Source organism: Zeugodacus cucurbitae, chromosome 3, assembly GCF_028554725.1.
Source record: "Zeugodacus cucurbitae isolate PBARC_wt_2022May chromosome 3, idZeuCucr1.2, whole genome shotgun sequence".
Lineage (NCBI taxonomy): Eukaryota > Metazoa > Arthropoda > Insecta > Diptera > Tephritidae > Zeugodacus > Zeugodacus cucurbitae.
The window spans coordinates 24,851,224-24,869,572 of NC_071668.1; the positions used below are offsets into that span (position 1 = coordinate 24,851,224).

Here is an 18,349-nt window from a genome sequence, read left to right on the forward strand (position 1 = left end):
TAGGCGCGTTCGAAGTTAGGTGTATGGTGTAAGGCAGCCTTTCAAACTACCGAATTTCAAGCGGAGGTGTTTGCTATTGAGAAAGCCGCAGAGCTAGCATTCAGTGCAACAGCCAGTTACTCTAAAGTTGATATCTATGTAGACAGTCAAGCAGCTACCAAGGCAATAGCCTCGTATCATATCTCTGCCAAAAGTGTATTGAGAACCAGCGTGGCAGTGGACAGAGTTGCTAGGAACAAGTGGCTACACTTCTACTGGGTGCCAGGTCACAAAGGCATTGAGGGCAATGAGATTGTAGCTAGTCTATTGCCAAAAGTGGTGTAAAACTGTCATACGGAAACATCCAAACCGACATTGATAAACCCATGTATTGTCTATACGATGATTTAGACAGGAGCATGACAAGGCAGATTACAACGCGCTGGAAAAATATACCGGGTGCAAGAAAGCTAAAGCCATGAGTAAATCGATAGACCAGAAACATACAAATTTCCTATTGTCGCTCGATAGAAGAAAATGTAGGAACATGATTGGTATTCTCACCGGTCACTGTCTGTATACTTGCTCTCTCTCTCTCATAATCTCTTTGCAATTTGTTGCGAGAGTATACAAATTATCAGGCTTAGTTTTAGGTGTTACAAATGATCACTTATCGGTTTATAATTCTCTTTAGTATGTGCAAAATGTTGCGAGAGTAAAAAGTGAGATTACTGAAATACTGCAACATTTCTTAATAAAATTTGACATTTTAATGATAATATTAGGTTTTGGCACAATGCAAATATTGACTAACTAAGATGAACCAGCACACGAACCTTAAAATGCTTATCATTATATTCCAGGAATTGTTTTAATAAATAGCAATATTCGTAGAAAATATATTTATAAGAAGTACACTAAGTAGATTATTTCACTTAAATCCAATCTTCTGAAAGTGTCGGTTCAAATTAAGCACCCTACAATTCTCGCAACTCGCAGAAAAATGTCCCGTATTGTTTTCATTCTTTTGCTGAATTATTTTTTAATTTTTCGAATCGTATTTGGTTCCAGTCGAAATAGTGATTCGTGTACAGTGCATGATTGCAATTGTAATGTGCAAATAGAAGTTGTTAATGCTGAACTCGTCGACGATGTGGAAATGGCTGATGTTAATATCGATATTAGAACATCGGACAATAAAAAGCCGTTACTTGCGAATCGGTAAAAATGCTGAACTAGTTTTTTGATTATTTGCGATGGGATATTACTCATAGTTATCAATTATTTATTTCAGAGTATCAAAAGCGTCTAGTTGTATGGAAGCAGAACCGTCTACTTGTATGGCAGTAAAACCATTTAGTTGCATGGAGGCAGCAGCTAAAAGCTGGAAAAGTGGCATTTACCAAATTCACTTGAAAAAGTTTAATATCTCCGACTTGGAGGTGTATTGTGAAGAAGATATGGAATTTGGGGGATGGTTAGTTATTCAACGGCGTCAAAGTGGCGCCATGAATTTTACTAGAGACTGGCATGAGTATAAAGAGGGATTTGGCGAACTAACAGGAAACTATTGGATCGGTTTGGAAAAACTACATGCGCTCACTAGCAGTTGCGAACAAGAGTTGTATATTCAACTGGAAAGGCGTAATGGCGAAAAATACTATGCAAAGTACTCAGAATTTCTTATAGGGAATGAATCTGAGAGCTACATTTTAAAGAACGTGGGTAAGTATAAGGGAAATGCGGGCGATTCCTTAACACCTCAGTCAGGATACAAATTTTCAACATATGATCGTGATAATGATACTTGGGGTGGTGGAAATTGTGCAAAGAAATATGAAGGCGGTTGGTGGTATCACATTTGCTATAGAAGGTAAACAAGTTTTCATTATCAAAGCTTTTAATAAACTATTTTTTATTTCGCAGTCACTTAAATGGAGTCTATGGAGATGATAATGCCGGTGTTAATTGGTGTGCCATAAAAGAATATGAATCATTGGCATTTGTACAAATGATGATACGACCAACGCAAAATTGCTGGAGGCGTTTGATGTTGAGCAATTAAAATATATGTATCTAAAATAATATTCAATTTTATGTTTCTATTAACTATTGTTGTGTGTAAAATCATGCAATTAAGTAATGTTGACTATTAATCTAAAATCATGAAAAGCAATATTTCTACGACATTGAGCCTTACAAATTACGAGATTAAAAGTGTTCATTTAAAACCGAACTTTGAACTTCCTTGCTTGTTTGAAATCAACATATATTCAGTGATCGCCTTTACTGGTCCCAAAAATTACTCTTTACTTTTTTACATTACTTGCTCGGACATCTTTAGCCTTATAACCGATAGTTGCTTAGCTCCACTTTGCTTTTCAAATAAATAGACATAAAGAAGACAGAAGGGGTCAATTCTGGAGATCCGTCAGGTCAGTCAATGTTTGCTTATACGAACCAGTACAATGGAACGGGTTGGTCCGCTTTAAAGCATCTCGAAAAACAGTTTACATGGACAGACAATGGATGTTAGGTAAGATCTTCAGATTTTGAAACACGAACAACATTCTTTGTTAAAGATTGGATTGTTGACAGACCAAAATATCTCATCTTTTAAAAATGATTTCCTGTGAACTTATCTTCAGAAATTTTGGTAAAAAAGAATGTGAAGAATGCGCTGAACGCAAAGCAAGATATTGAATAAAGGGTTAAGGGCGGCTTCTTCGAACTCCCTTTTCAATCAACCAAAGAATATTTTCCCTGTTCTTTCTTAAATCAGTATGAGGAAGTTTATGATAGTATTTCTGAGTACAAAGGAGGACATAGACCTTGGGTGAAAAAAATCAATAAAATTGTACTTTATTTCAATAATAAACTTGAAGTTTTTATATTAGGTTGGTTCAATGCTTATTTAAAAAGTGTTACAGTGATCGGATTTAGTTCAAATATGCGCCGTTTCGTTCGATAATCTCTTTCCATCTAAACGACAACTTCATAATACCGCACTCGTAGAAGCCCCCTCCTTATTTGTGAGGAACTCGGTCAGCCACTTTTTACAAGCCTCTTCTGAGTTCAACTTTACACCACCAAGGGCGTTCGCCATGGACAGGAACAGGTGGTAATCACTTGGCGCTATGTCCGGGCTATATGGTAGATACGATAAAACCTCCCATCCGAGCTCCCGTAGCTTCTGACGAGTCATCAACCAAATGTGTGGTCTGGCGTTGTCCTAGTGGAATAGAATTAAGCGTTTGGCCATATGGGAACAGCTCATAGTGGATGATTCCCTGCCAATCCCACTAAACACACAGCAAAACCTTTTTGCCCGTTGATCCCACCATTGTTTGGGACGATTCACCGGCCCAGAAGGTTTTGTGGATAATGTTAATAGCTACGTCAAAACTGAACAACATATAATTTAACTGGAATTTAAATATATATTTCAAAATTACACAAATATAAACATATCTGCGAACCTTTAATTTTGGCAAATTCACCATTATTTTAGTTGTAGACGAGAAAATATACCATGCGAATTAGCCCGCTGGTTATGTAACACCATCGTTAATCCGTGAAACATAATTTGAAATTTATGCATATACCGCTATTTTCGCATATTACGCAGTTTTGTTTCTTTCTTCAGTTTTTGCTATGCTACGCTGATTTTTGCTTTTGCCGGTAATTTAATAAGCCTTTGCCTGTTAATGCTCATCCACATCCATATACTTTCATATATGGTGTATACGAATAAATGCATGACATGGGTCGGATGTATATGTGTGTGGAAAACTCATGAGTCTGCAATGCGCCAGCCAAAGCGTTATAGAGGCTGGAAATTGTTTGGCCTGCACTAAAATTATTCGCCATATTGCCTTTTAATTAATTATGAATAGGTAATTATGGCAGCGATATACGCGTATTCCCATATAAGTATTCATGTAGGTGAGTTTTATACCCGGGCGCAGTTTTCAGCATAGGGTTTTATAGTTTTGTTTGACGAAGGTGATGTTCTATCGTAATTAAGACGAATTTTTGGGATGACTGCTATACGAGTAGTAAGATCGTGATAAATTGAATACGAAATGTCGACAGACTTTACAGTCTTTTGACGTCTTTATTATTCAATGATCTTGGAACAATTTTAAACGAGAAATGGAGAACTCTCAACGATGAGAACTATATATTGGAACAGTACAGAAAGATACAATTTCGTCCCAATTATAAGAAAATAATATGATCCTAGAGAATGTTCGTTGAAAAGAAATTTAGCCTTGTCAAGTCAGAGACCCGTTTCGAAACGAAAGGAATCGTTGATTGGAAGTTTGTTGTAAAGTGTGTATCGCTCTCAATGTAAACTATATTGAATAACAAAATCGTGTTTTACGAACTTTTCAGCACTTTTGTTATTAAACTAGATGCTGTTGGAATCGGCTCAAATAATAGTTTAGGTAATCTGTGACAAGTTGAAGTTTCAGAAACGCGTTATGAGTGTAATGAAATCATTGCCATCACGACTGAAACCTATAGCAAGAGTTGGGAATATTTGAATAACCACTAACATGTTTGTGTTGACTTAAATGCAGTATTGTTTGTGAAGCGATTATAATGAATATTAAATTTTGAAAGAGTTTATTTTTCACAGTACTGATCCCATTCGATGACTTGTACGTATGCATTATTGAAAATCGCTAAATGTAACACAATTGTATTTAGTATATGTATGTATGCGTGTAAAATAAGTTATAAAACTATAAATTTGGTATAATATATAATAATGTAGAATATAAAAAAATGAAAAAATAAATTACCTGCAAACATAATTTAATAAATTATTTGAAAAATATTTAAATAATAATATATCCACAATAGTAATAATAATATTTGTACACATAAGTATACAGTCATACATTTTTTTGGTTATACCTACAGCAGATTCCAACGGCCAACACATTATCTACGTATACCTGTAGATAATGTGTAGGACGTTGGAAAATTAAAACAAAACATTGACAATAATTCATAATATGGCCGGAATAATTGTATCTACGTATATTCTTATACCTTATGAAGTCTGGTGAACCATAATAGCTACATACGTGTCTGTACAGTGGGATAGTTGTAGGGATAGGTAAGCCATTATAAAGTTATTTGTGTGAAAATAATATAATTAGTAATACAAATTGTTTTTTATTTTCTATCATAAAGAAAATTAGATTTTGACGTTTGCATTAAATAATGCATTAAAATAATGCCAGACGTTCTTCAATTCATCTACTGTAAGTTCTGTTTTATTTTTAGTAAATTCTTGATAATCAAAAGTGTATCTATAAGAAATAAAATTTTTCAGCGTACGAGTTATGGCCAAAAATTAAGTTATGTATTTTTTATATTCTGATTTTCACTTATCTATACTACTATTATAAAGAGGCGCCACATTGACCTTGAGTAACATAGGCTATATTTATTGCTAGAATCTCAACTCTCTGGAAATAGTGCCCAGGTGAGGGTATCAAAAAGATTCCGAGATGTAGAATCATAATCTGAAAATCGTCGTGCCAGAGTCGCTCGCTGCTGCTTCTTCTTCTGATGTCTGCTGACTGGCGTAGACATCGCTTACGCGGTTATAACCGAGTCCACAACAGCGCCACACGCATCTCTCCTTTTGGCAGTTTGGCGCCAATCGGTAATATCAAGCGAACCCAGGTCCTTGTCCACCTGGTCCTTCCATCGGAGTGGAGGTCTTCCTCTTTCTCGGCTTTCACCAGCCGGTACTGTATCGAACACTTTCAGAGCTGGAGTACTTTCGTCCATTCGAACAACATTATCTAGCCAGCGTAGCCGCTGTCTTTTTATTCACTATGTCGTCGAATAACACATACAGCTCATCATTCCATCGTCTACGGTATTCGCCGTTGCCAATGTTTAAGGGGCCGCAGCTTGCTGAACAAAAAAAAAAACAAAATTTCAAAACCTGCCAGTTGAGAAACCTGCTTGAGAGTTGAGTACGGAGCGTGTTGCAGAATAAAATATTAAAAATACTGGTGAAATTACTGGTCGATTAAATCGTTTTATATCGATCTTGGACATTTGTGTCAACATTAACCCAACAAAATATTTGTAGAGATCTGTTTGCATCCCAAACATATTCTCAACTGTCAAAATGTCTCTTTTTGAGCCGAATTCTCGACATTTGCACGGAATACGCATGCAGCCAGAAAGATGGTCAAAAGTAGTAGCTAGCGACGGCCAATATTTTGAATAACATTTTTGTAACCGTTTTTATACAAATAAGCCTTAAATTAACAAAAAAAAAACATTATCAGAGAGAAAGACAACGCACACCATAGACTAGAGGTCGTAATCCAGTTTTAGCTCATTGCAAATAAAATATAACTTCATATTCGAATTTTCCTCCTTTTACTTCTTTAAAATGGACCCACTCAAGAAACGGCAAGGTACATTCATAAATACGTAATTATATAATACCTTTCGAACATATTGTGATATTCGAACCATTAAGTCCTTTGCAAGAGCTCGAAACAAATCCAAGAGAGTGTGATTTAATGTTATATTCCCACAGACACCAATCCGAGAGGTTTAGGCTGTTGAGTAGTTTAACTCACTAAACCAAGGTTTAACAAGATTTGGTCATACAAAAATTACACTTCATAATCACTTCACCAAAGTGATTTGAAGCTGAACTTCTCTAAATCCCTTTGTGCGATTCTGATTAAGCGCCATCTGTTGGTCACATTTGTTTAATCAGAGCTGATTTTCACTACAAAATGTAAAAAAAATGTCACAGCTTCCCTCAACATCTGCGAAGAGTGTTTATTTACAGCTAGTAGGTGCTGGTTGCTGCTGGCTTTCAGAAGAAAAAGAGTACCACCGTATTATATTTTTAAAATTTATCAATATAGATTTCTTGTGAAGATATTTTAAACTAAAGCCAATGAATGACAATAAAAAATTAATTAATTTTTATAATAACTTATAATTTGTGTGTTTCATAGTTTCGCAGTAAAAAGTTTGCTAGCTAACAGTACAGAATCACTCTTACGTATGAGTCAAAAACATCTGATTTAAAAATCATAAAGCGTTTAAATGTAATCCAATCACCTAAAATTTTCTGACGAAAAATTTAAGCCTGTTAGTTACTGCGTACTGCAAAATTCGAGAAGTGTTGTGGAAGCTTTGGTTTACAGAAGGCAGAAAAACTGAGAATTAAAAAAAAAATCATAAATTTGACTTCCGTTACTCGAATAAAAATACTTAATATTAGGTTGTCAGACAGTTAAAGAAATAAAAAAAAATTAATTGGATTATGGACAAAGTTTATCGAGAATAGCGTTCTATAATTGGTATAAGCCTGGCATTATTATTATCTTGGATATCAAGTCGGAATATATATTGTATATCCTGACTAGTTTGAAACTTCATTGCAGGGTTTATCATACTTATTTCATAATATCGTAAATAAATGTGAGTTGCAGCAAATTCCGAGGTACACAAAAATGGTTTGCATGCCCATATCCAAAAAGTGTAAAATCTTTTCCAAATTCCCACGTTTTACGTTAATTTGGGTTCACAGTAATGCATTTCCAACCACCTCACATTCATGCTCGACATATTTACATGCGTTCACCACATGCGTACAATATCATGCATATCAACGCACAAATTTTAGTACAAATTTGGTCCGAGTATGTGTTTTCCAGGAATGACAATATAGGCAAAGTAAATTATGATTTTAATTAATTGCATGAAATGGAGTACCCTATCGAAGGCCCGCAGCAATGCAGGCATACAATGAAATGCTGAATTGCGGTAAATGCAGTTGTATGTATACGCATGTACAGTTAACTGTCCTAACCGCAATTTCATTTTATAAATTTCATATTTTTGCGATAAGAAGATATCTTATGCGTGTGTAATGACATTTGATGTATCTGCCTGTTTGTAGCTGGAAGGTTAATTGTTAGAAATTTGTTGGCAATTCAAATGATAGCCAACGTAGATATGTACACGAACTCCAATTTAAATTCATATGTGCGTTAATTGAATTTGTGTAATAATATTCATTTCGATTCAGAAACGTATTTAATATGTTTCGAAAACGGGTTTAGAGTGAAAATCTCAACATAAACGATCCTCAGCAAGAACATTGGGTGCATACTTATGTAAAGGCGAGTACATTTATTCACACATTATATTATGCCAATATTCAATATTCATCATTCAAAAACAAGTTCCAAAATTTTCATGCTAAAATTTCTTTAAGCCAATTCATTCTGCTTTAATTCTGCACATAACTCGAAAGCTGTGCTTTTTTCCCTTCTAATTAATTTAATGTTGCAATTCTGAAACAAAATTACTAAACTTTACCGAACCTTGTTTCCATTTTGTATTAGCAAACTTTTGTCGGCATAACCAACTGTTATACGAGAACACTATGGTTCGAGCAATTAGCAAAATGTTCATGAATATTTTGTTGCACTAAACGGTATTATGGCGAGTGAACTTACGGACTGACAGTTAATTGCATTGCACCCACGATTAGAAAATTTCGTTGGAAAGTTAAGCATGAGGTTAATGCTCAAAATACTTTGTGGATTTGGCTATTGCAAAATTTTAAAGGGTTGAGTGGGATGAAAATGGAAAGATGCACTTGATAGCAGATAATTTAAACAGCAGGATGAAATCAGGATAGTTTAATAGTTTGGATACTTTTTTAATGTGCGTTGTTAATTTAGTAGCTTTAAAGGCGAAGGACTTCGTCTAATTTTTTTAAGAACATAGCACACATCAGAATTACTATAATCACTCGAGAGGTACACCATAAATTACAATGTCTATAACATACCTAGTGCGGAGTTCGGCTGTAAAGTTTCAGTTTTTCAGGACCGCAAATTGCTTGTCGATTGCTTTTTGAACATAAAATACGATAATTCGGTGATCAATGTTGCAGAACTATAAAAATGTTTAAGATAAATCCAATCTTGCTGGAAAAGTTTATAATTCTCTCATATATTAAACTGTAAAAGTAAAAAATATCACAGGAAATCACAAAGGTTATATCCTTGCGCTTTCAAAACGCCTGAAAGATGTCATGGTCATGAAAGTCCCGATATTATTCTCATATTATCTTATTAAAATAAATTAGATAACTGTCAATCTAAAAATACGAAATAGAAGATTGATACCTTCCCCACAACATTTCCATAGATGAATATACATAAATTAATTTCCGTTTTACATGTCATAAGTCCGTGGAGTTGATATCAGAATACTCCGACATTAAATTTAAAATAAAACTCAATTTTGAGGAGGTTAATAAATGCAAGCCACTATTCTGGACATATGAAAATCTTTATCTCTAGGTTATTTATCTATGAATTGTTTTATATCTGATATATACATTATATTTTCTCCTTAGTCCAACTACTGGCAAGTATAAAAGGTGGATGCCACTCTGTATCAATCTTTGCTTAATACGGATATTCAAATCTCTCAAGGTTATTAATCAGATATGTCAAACTATTATTCCTTTCAGGCCAGTTAATTCATATCAGAAGATACCGAGGACATTCGAAATCCATTGGAGCAAAAATGTTAATATTCTAAACTATTCTTAAATATTTGTGCCAGAAAATTCAAAATCAACAATTTATAGTTAATTTCGACGACATTGCACCTTTGTCCGTTCCCTTGCTGATTTTGACTTTCTTATGTGATCGTTGTCAACGCCAACGCCTCTTGGACAGGGCTATAAGTATATTAAAGTAAGCAATTGTTGTTGTTGCTGGTACAACATCGCCTGTCTACGCTGTTGTTGTGTGCAATTGCATCAATTGCCAAGTTTAGAATTTCGCACGCTTGTGAACTGTGTCAATTGTATGTATATGACCCTCCCTCGTCTGTCATTGTGGCCTTTTAGGCGCTAGCACACGAACAAAGTAAGTGTGTGAATATCTGCCACTGTCGGAGATGCTCAACTCGGTGTTTATGCGTCGCAGCGTTTGTGCCATTTATCATGGTACAAATAAGTAGTGCAAGCTCACAAATATGTATGTTTGTGTGTTAAGGTTGCCAAGCGGAATTGTTAGTACTACGAAACATCAACATCTGAATATTTGTTATTTTAGTTTAATATCTTGTAAAGGATGGGTCTCTATGATGGTGAATTATAATGTAGTGAAGTTCTGCTGAAATATATATTCGATTATTTGGTACTGGTGGTTTGGTCCCTTGTAATAACCTGGAACTAAGAGGAAGTCAACTACAACCTCAAAAAAATTCCCTTATTTAGTTAACAACTGTTTTCCGCAATTTTGTGCGCTCTGATAGCAAGAGGTTTAGCTTCCTTCAACAGTCAAGTATTTCAATAAGTTGGACTATGGGTCACATAATAGAGCTATAAGCTAGGATCAACTCCATTAAGTTTATTAAAGTTCACTATGATCACCTCTGAGTGCAGTCATTGACAAAAGTCTAAAATTTGGACACAAATTTCATCTGCTGAGTTGTCTGAAATACTTAACTGGACTAGTGCGACGCCGCATCTAAGCCCCCTCTACTAAGCTTATTTTCGTTGGCTGAGTTGCAGTCGTGTAAATTTGATAATAGTGCAGCTGGGTCACGTTTCCCAACAACAACGAGACAACATGCGCATATATGTCGTTGTACATATGTATCTGGGTTTGTATTTACGATTAACCTCGCTCCTCGTTAGCTTTCATGCAGCTTTGCCGAAGTGGTTCTCATCGTTGCTTGGGAACTTATGGGATTTGCAATGATGTGAGCATGCAACACAATGGAGTTGATTGTGTCAAAGCGAACCGCGAAATAGACTCATCAAATGCATGGCAATGCAAATTTTGGCACGTCTTTGCCAAATTAATTCACTAATTTTCAATTAAACTCAAATGAATTTGATTAAGCAGCATTCGCAATCAAATTAAGTATGGTACAACATTCTACTGTTGAGTGGGTTAAAAATACATAGTTTACATGCTAAATTATATACGATATGCACATCTATTATATAAAGATTTTGTTGTTGACTGTATTTTATTTGCCTACAAATTAGTCGTAATTGTTTGGGAATCACGTGATTTCGAAAGTTAAGTGAAATGTTGGATAATAATTCAAAATGAAAATAATAATAATTGGCTTGTTTAACATAATGAATTTTGGTTTTATGATTCAGATATCTGGGACCTCTGTTTAATTTTTTTAAAGTGTTACACCTATATTAATTATCTTATATTTTTAGATACCATTATGGTAGTCCTATTAGTATAATGCTTTAAAATAGTACTCAGTCTTGTCAATTTCATAATACTTCCCTCGTAGAAACTCCCCTCCTTATTTGCGAAGAACTCGGACAATCCTCTTTTGTGTTCATTTTTACACCACCAAAAGCTTTCGGTATGGACAGGAACAGGTGGTAATCACCAGGCGCTATGTCCGGGCTCATAGGGGATGATTCTCTTCCAATCCCACCAAACCGCAGCAAAACCTTTCCTCACAGGTCTTTCGCCGGCTGGCTTATCCATGGTATCGTTTTCACCCGCTCTGAATCGTCGAAACCATTCCTCCGCAGGTCGAAGTGATAGAGTACCATCCCCCAAAACACCATTAATCTCACGGAACGGTTCTCTAGCGGATTTGCCTTTAACGAAGGAAAACTTTAACTTGAACGCAATATCCCAATTAGTCACGCATAGCGTCGTTTGTAGGTTTGTAGGTACCTTTGAAAAATTTATAGAATTAGCATATACAAGCTCTGTAGTGCTTCATACGTGGCCGCGGGATACAAAAAAACAAAAAGGGGAAATTGAGATATTTTCCAACCTTATATTAAAGCTCTCCAGATAGTTGTCCGACATTTGTTTATAAATGTGTATTTTGAAGTTTGAATCCAACCCCAATACATAAGTACTTAACTATAGTAAATCTCTCTCGTTGATACTAACATATGGGGACCCTAGATGCGAAGGTATTGAAATAGATTTAATTAATTAATTAAATATCTATTTGAGAATTGCAATGACTTCATTTAGTATGGGATATATTTATAAAACTTTGGCACCTAATATAATTCAATAACTAAATTAAACATCATATATCGACTTTTAAAAAACTGTGTAAGTGGTTAACTCTCGAAATTCATTATCTATTATTCGACTCGAGAGCAGATACAGCATACTTCATATTATACCCGTACAAAAAGTGCATTAACCATAATAATAAAGCAACGACAGTACATTCACCTTTACGTTGGTAAGAATTTCCCCTCAACATGCATCAACTTCATAATTTAGTAGAACGCTGGTAAATGTATTTCACTTCCAGGAATGACTTATTGCACTTTTTCCTTTTTTAATGGTAAAACTTTTTGTACTGCCGTATACTTATGCACATATACTTATGTCACCCTGAAAATGAGGTAATCATCGTTTGCATTGAAAACGAAATATTTGTATTTCACAGCAATATCTGCGCGGCCCTGTTTAATGCGGTGTTTTAATATAAAAACTTTAATATAAACTCCAGCATACGCATGAGCTCTCATAAATTTAATTTACATATATTTTTGTTATGGAGACTTAATGTTATTTTTTCAGGTTCTTCACTCACGGGATCGGGATTCACACTTTATTTCGAAAGAATCATTGAGTAGAGTTTGTGGTTTACTTGATTACCAATAGCTTATCGAAGTTGGAGCAAATTAATTTTTTATTGGAAATCGGCTTCATAAAATTTAAATACTGTTTCCTTAGACGGTCTTATAACCTCTTTAGTTAACACGATTGCTGACCACCATCTAAGGCATCGTGGTTGCGTGGTATGTAACAAAAAAAACTATAAAGAGCTATCTTCATTCGATAATCAATAAACAGTATATGCTTTAAATAGTCTCTCGTAAGATCCATGTCATTCTTGAGATAATGTCAGACACACCTAGAACTCTTCAATTAATATACATATGTGTATACCTTGAATACCCCTACTTATTTCGGGACTGCCGGTCTCAACGCTTAAACTTTTTGATCAAACGCATTAATATATGGAAATACATATCATACATATCTACAAAAAAAAAAAAAACATGTATTAACGTAAATACTTGTCAGGGCAATCCGTGACTGCCAAGTGGTGGGTAAATATAATTTCACTGACATGTTGCATCTATCGACAATATTTAAGCATATTAAATATTGAAAAGATAAACTCGGCAACCGCAGCATATTTAATGAACTGAATGCAACTGAAGATTTTTCACAACTGAAGCCAAAGTAAATATTGCGGACGAAGCGAGACGAATACAGTGGAGAGGGAAAGAATTAATACGAAGCGCTTTTCGACTTTCGACAGTGAAAGAACCGTTAAATTTATAGTTACTGTGACTTATGACATAGTTGTTTGTGAAAAGAGAAAATGCGTGTAGGAAAGTCGTAGTTCAGAGTAAAATCACATATATGTATGTATATATAAATGTGGCAGTTATAGCGATTATAGATTCGAAAGTGCAATATGCAATATTCGATCGATGTTTTGATAAAAAAGTAAAAATCAAATAGCAAACTTAAGCCTCTGATTTTACCATCAAAAAGCATTTCACGATAAACCATCAATTATTCGGAAGCAGTTTATAAATTGTATGGGCGTTCGATTTACAGTATTACCATTTTTAAGTATGCGGAAAAACTTGGTCTAGCATTCATAAGAGATATGAGTGCCGTGACCTTTTAATATTGACTTATTTAGTTTCATTCATCAATACCACCATTTGTGATTTCACAGATCTTCTCCTACGCAATAGATATTAGGACATATAGGTACATACAGTGGTGGCCATATCATATGCAACTGGAACGCGATTTTAGAAAAAGTATATATATCTTACGATTAAACTTCGCAGACTGTTGATTGAAATTGAAATTATTTAATTTGGTGTTTTTACTATTATTTAACGTTTATAAAAACAAATATTTTCATTATTTAAAAAAAATACAGGTACCATTTTGATATCATCTCTAAAATTACGTGAACAAAACATATGCAACTTTTTAGAAACAAAGGTAAAAAATATGTTTTGCTAATATTTTGTTGCAATTACAATGATTTTTCATCAATTCACGACATTTCCTTGGCATTGAGCCAATTACGTTGTCAAAGATTTTCATCGGAATCGATTTTCAGGCTTCTTGAAGTCTATTAAGTAGTTCATCGCAATTTTCATGTTAGTCCTTTCTATGCGCCTGTTAATCGGTTTTTACAAGTTCTCAATAGGGTTCAGATCTAGAGACATTCCATAACATTCACAATATTGGCTTAAAAACAAGATTTGGCATATTTAGACGTGTCCTTTCGGTCATTTTCCTATTCGAAGATTCAAAACAATGGTATAAAATTAATACAAGTAGTTTAGCAGCAGCTTATGTTAGAGTGTCAATCCTATTTGACTTTCCCATTGAAGCAACATAATCCAGAGATTTCTTCTGCGCATTTCGTGACACCGCAATGATCACAAACATAGTGTTTTGGACCAATACGAGTTGGAATCCATTCTGGAAACAAATAGTTACTCCATTCAATTCTTCACTGGTAGCAATCATGTAGTTCGAAGAATATGGTTTTATTTAAGGTTATCTCGTCAGAAGATTTTCTCCATTACAAAATATACTTTTTGTCTTATCTATTAAATGAAGGATCTTCAAAATATAATAATACTTTAGGAATGGAATATTCCCTCTAAAAGTTAAATAAAAGTCTCAAAAACATTTTTTTTTAAATATGAACCCATCAGATATGGTCAGAAAATAAAATTAAACTTTAAGATCTTAAATGTTGTTTAGATATACGGTCGGAGCAAAACTCGGGTGTTTATAATCTAATACCCCAAACAATTTACATTCCTTATGAAAACATTAATGTCAGAACAGAAATTTTGCAAAATTGAAAAAAACATAGTAAAAATCCTGAGATCAAACTTTAAGACCTTAAATCGCATGGTTCTTATATGGATATATGTGATCGATGTGAGATTCTATCGGTTTTTCATATGGAAACACTAACTAATGTCATTATATTCAAATTGGGTAAGTACATTCTCATTAATATACGCTCTTTACTGAAATTAACCACTCAAGTCTAGCAACAACACATACATTTGACCTTTAACTAATTTACCAACAAGCAATTCCAAGTTGCTCAAATAAATACAATTACTCAATTAAAGAAGGAAGTGACAGAATAAAGAAGAAGGAACACTAATGCAAGTGAAAAGTAAAGTTGACATTTTCTAAATAATTTCACGCACCAATGCCAAAAGTCCTGATGACAACAGGAAAAGCAACAGCAACAGCTACAACAACAACAACAAAATTGACAACGGCACGAGCAGCAAAAGTCCAAAAGTCGAGTGAATGCTGTCCGCTTCAGAGCAATTTCCCTAATCCAATAACAGCCACAGCCTCAAAATGTCACCGGCAATTTAAAGACGACGAGAAAAGTCGTTGTTGTCTCAATTTGCAATGCGCATTTGTCCAGGGAACGTGTGCTGCTGGCTACTACAATTTCTCTACTTCCGCTCCAGCATGTGGACAATTCGCACCAGAGCGCAAGCGACTTCACTTCATAGTAGTACTCGTAAATAGAAATGGTTCGCTTAGTAGGGTGGGTCGGGGCTTACATTGAAAATATGCTGTTACTGTTGCGTCTTCCTTTTGTGCTTTTTAACATTAAGCAAATTTTTCGATTTCTTTTACAAGTTTTTTGTTGGTTTATTTTCACCCATTCTCTATTATAACTTTTCATTGTTTTTCCTTGCCTCTTGGCACTCACCCACACTTGCTTTTGTTGTAATCAGACAATTTTGGTGTTGCGTTTCTCAGCTCGCCTCATTCTATAGCATTTTTCTCTGTTTCATAGTTCGTTTATTTGCATGTATGTACTTGCAAATGTGTTTGTATTTGTATTTTGAGCTTGCAATGTATTTAATGCGAAATTAAAGACGAACGCACATTGCAACAGCTTCCTGGCGAATGGAATTCAAATTAGTCACAACGGCGGAAGCGTGCGATTGCGTAACGAAGGAGTACAACAGTGCACAGAAAAAATAATATAAACAAACAATTGCAGAAAAAACTAAACGGATATCCGGCAAATAAGCTAACTGATACGCTTAAAACATCCTGGTAGCTTATTCTCGTAAAGAAAACGAATGATGACAGCTGCGCTTTTAATGGCGGCGGAAATAGTAATTCGCTGTAAAATATTTATGTATTGCACGAGTACTTAGGGACAAATAATTATTATTCTCGCCTCTTGCTACACAAAAGTATAACGGGTTTGTTCACCTTACGGATGTTTGTAAAGGCTTAAATTCATAGAAGTACAATAATTATAGAGTAATGGAAATTAAAATGATCATAATAACTAAACAAATTTAATTCGCCACGACAGTCAATTCATATTATTTTCGAAATGAAAAAAAAAAATATAACCAGTATCAGTGTATCCTTGTATCATTCTCTAGAACTACTAAAAGCTCGACAACTCTCTTCGAAATGCTACAAAAAAATATATCATTATGTATCCATTGTACTATATTACGGACATGGCATCAAATACTTTTTTTAGTGCTTGAAAAGCGAACAAATCCGACCACGTTCTTTTCTTTTAAATGGCACTCTTCATATCATTAAATATGCTACCGTATATCAAATGAAAACACCCGCCTCTGGTATTGACTTTATGCCGTATATGTGAGCTCGTCATATATTCTATAAAGTCCATTGAAAGTTGGAAACCATAATACAGTATTCTCTCGAAAAGTAAATCGATTGGTATTTTTGGTAATTTACTTTTTCGAATAATTTACTTTTCCAAATATATACATAAATTATCTGTTTTTATAATATTAATTGCATTTTTAAACTTATATATTATATAATACACAATTACACAATACGCAATTTGACCCACATATTCGTCATATATATTGTATAAAGTCCATTGAAACCATATTATTAGGTTAGAAGCACCGAGGTCCTCGTGTTCGATATATGGGGCCTTAAAAACCTATGGTCCGATTTCGGCAATTTTTAGAACGGGGCTGCCACACTATTAATATAATATTTGTGCATCGATATCTTCACTAGTACTTACTTTATATATTGTAAAGTAACCGATTCAGATTGTCTTCAAAGTTCTGGTATATAGGAAGTAGGCGTGGTTGTGAAGCGTTTGTGCCTATTTTCACAACATATCATTGGGATGTAAGGAAACTATTACAAATACAATCATTGAAATCGGTCGAGTAGTTCCTGAGATATGCTTTTTGACCCATAAGTGGGCGACGCCAAGCCCATTTTTCATTTTGTAAAACAATCTGAGTGCAGCTTACATCTGCCATTTCTTATGTGAAACTTAGTGTTTCTGACGTTTTTCGTTAGTGAGTTAACCCACTTTTAGTAATTTTCAACCTAATTTTTGTATGGGAGGTGGGCGTGGTTATGATCCGATTTTTTTCATTTTTGGACTGTTTTAGGAAGTGGCTAAAAAAACGACTGCAGAAAGTTTGGTTTATATAGCTCTATTGGTTTGCGAGATATGTACAAAAAATTTAGTAGGGGGCGGGGCCACGCCCACTTCCCCAAAATCCTTCATACCAAATTTTATTTCCATAGCTTTATTTATGGCTTAGTTATTGCACTTTATGTGTTTCGCCATTTTGTGGGCGTGGCAGTGGTCCGATTTGGCTCATTTTCGAAAGCAACCTTCCTATCGAATGCTGTTGACTAACTGGATTTGAACATTTAGAACAGAAAAATCGAGTTTTACGACGCAATTTATCGCTTTCTTACAAACAAAGTCTGCAATCTCTCCTTCCTTTGAATGTCAGCACCTTTTGATGTTGAAGCTCCTAATCGTGATGGGATGTTGAGTGAACGACCGAAAAAGGATTCAAAAGCCAAACGACAAGATAGATGTTTGATGACATTGGGATTGTTCATACGATTTTCGATATTTGGAGTTGCCAACGTTCTTGATAAATTGTAAAGAAAAGAGCGTCTTGCATCCTCTAGATGGTCGATTCCTTTGCAAACTACGAAAGCATCCAATCCCATCACATCCAACAAGTTGCAAAAAAAGGCAAATGTCCATCGTTTCGTTGGCCGTTTTGTAGTGTAAAGGGTAACCATTTGATCCATGCAGTCAACGCCGGCCTTTGTTGAATTATAAAATAAAATTGCTTCCGCTTTTTTGGCTTCACCTTCACATTCCTTTGTGTAGTGTAGGGAGATTATCGTGAAACCCGAAAAGAGTAGAAAGCAACGGACGAGACGGATTTTTT

At 34.8% G+C, this 18,349-nt stretch overlaps 1 protein-coding gene across 1 annotated transcript; it reads left to right on the top strand.

The window, feature by feature from the left end:
* Nucleotides 1-896: 896 nt before the first annotated feature.
* On the top strand, nt 897-2,210 carry LOC105216914 (angiopoietin-related protein 1). The gene is made up of 3 exons (XM_011191666.3): nt 897-1,200; nt 1,274-1,852; nt 1,906-2,210. The coding sequence occupies exons 1-3, from the start codon at nt 983-985 to the stop codon at nt 2,042-2,044; spliced, it is 936 nt and encodes a 311-aa protein (XP_011189968.3). The 5' UTR covers nt 897-982; the 3' UTR covers nt 2,045-2,210.
* Nucleotides 2,211-18,349: the final 16,139 nt, after the last annotated feature.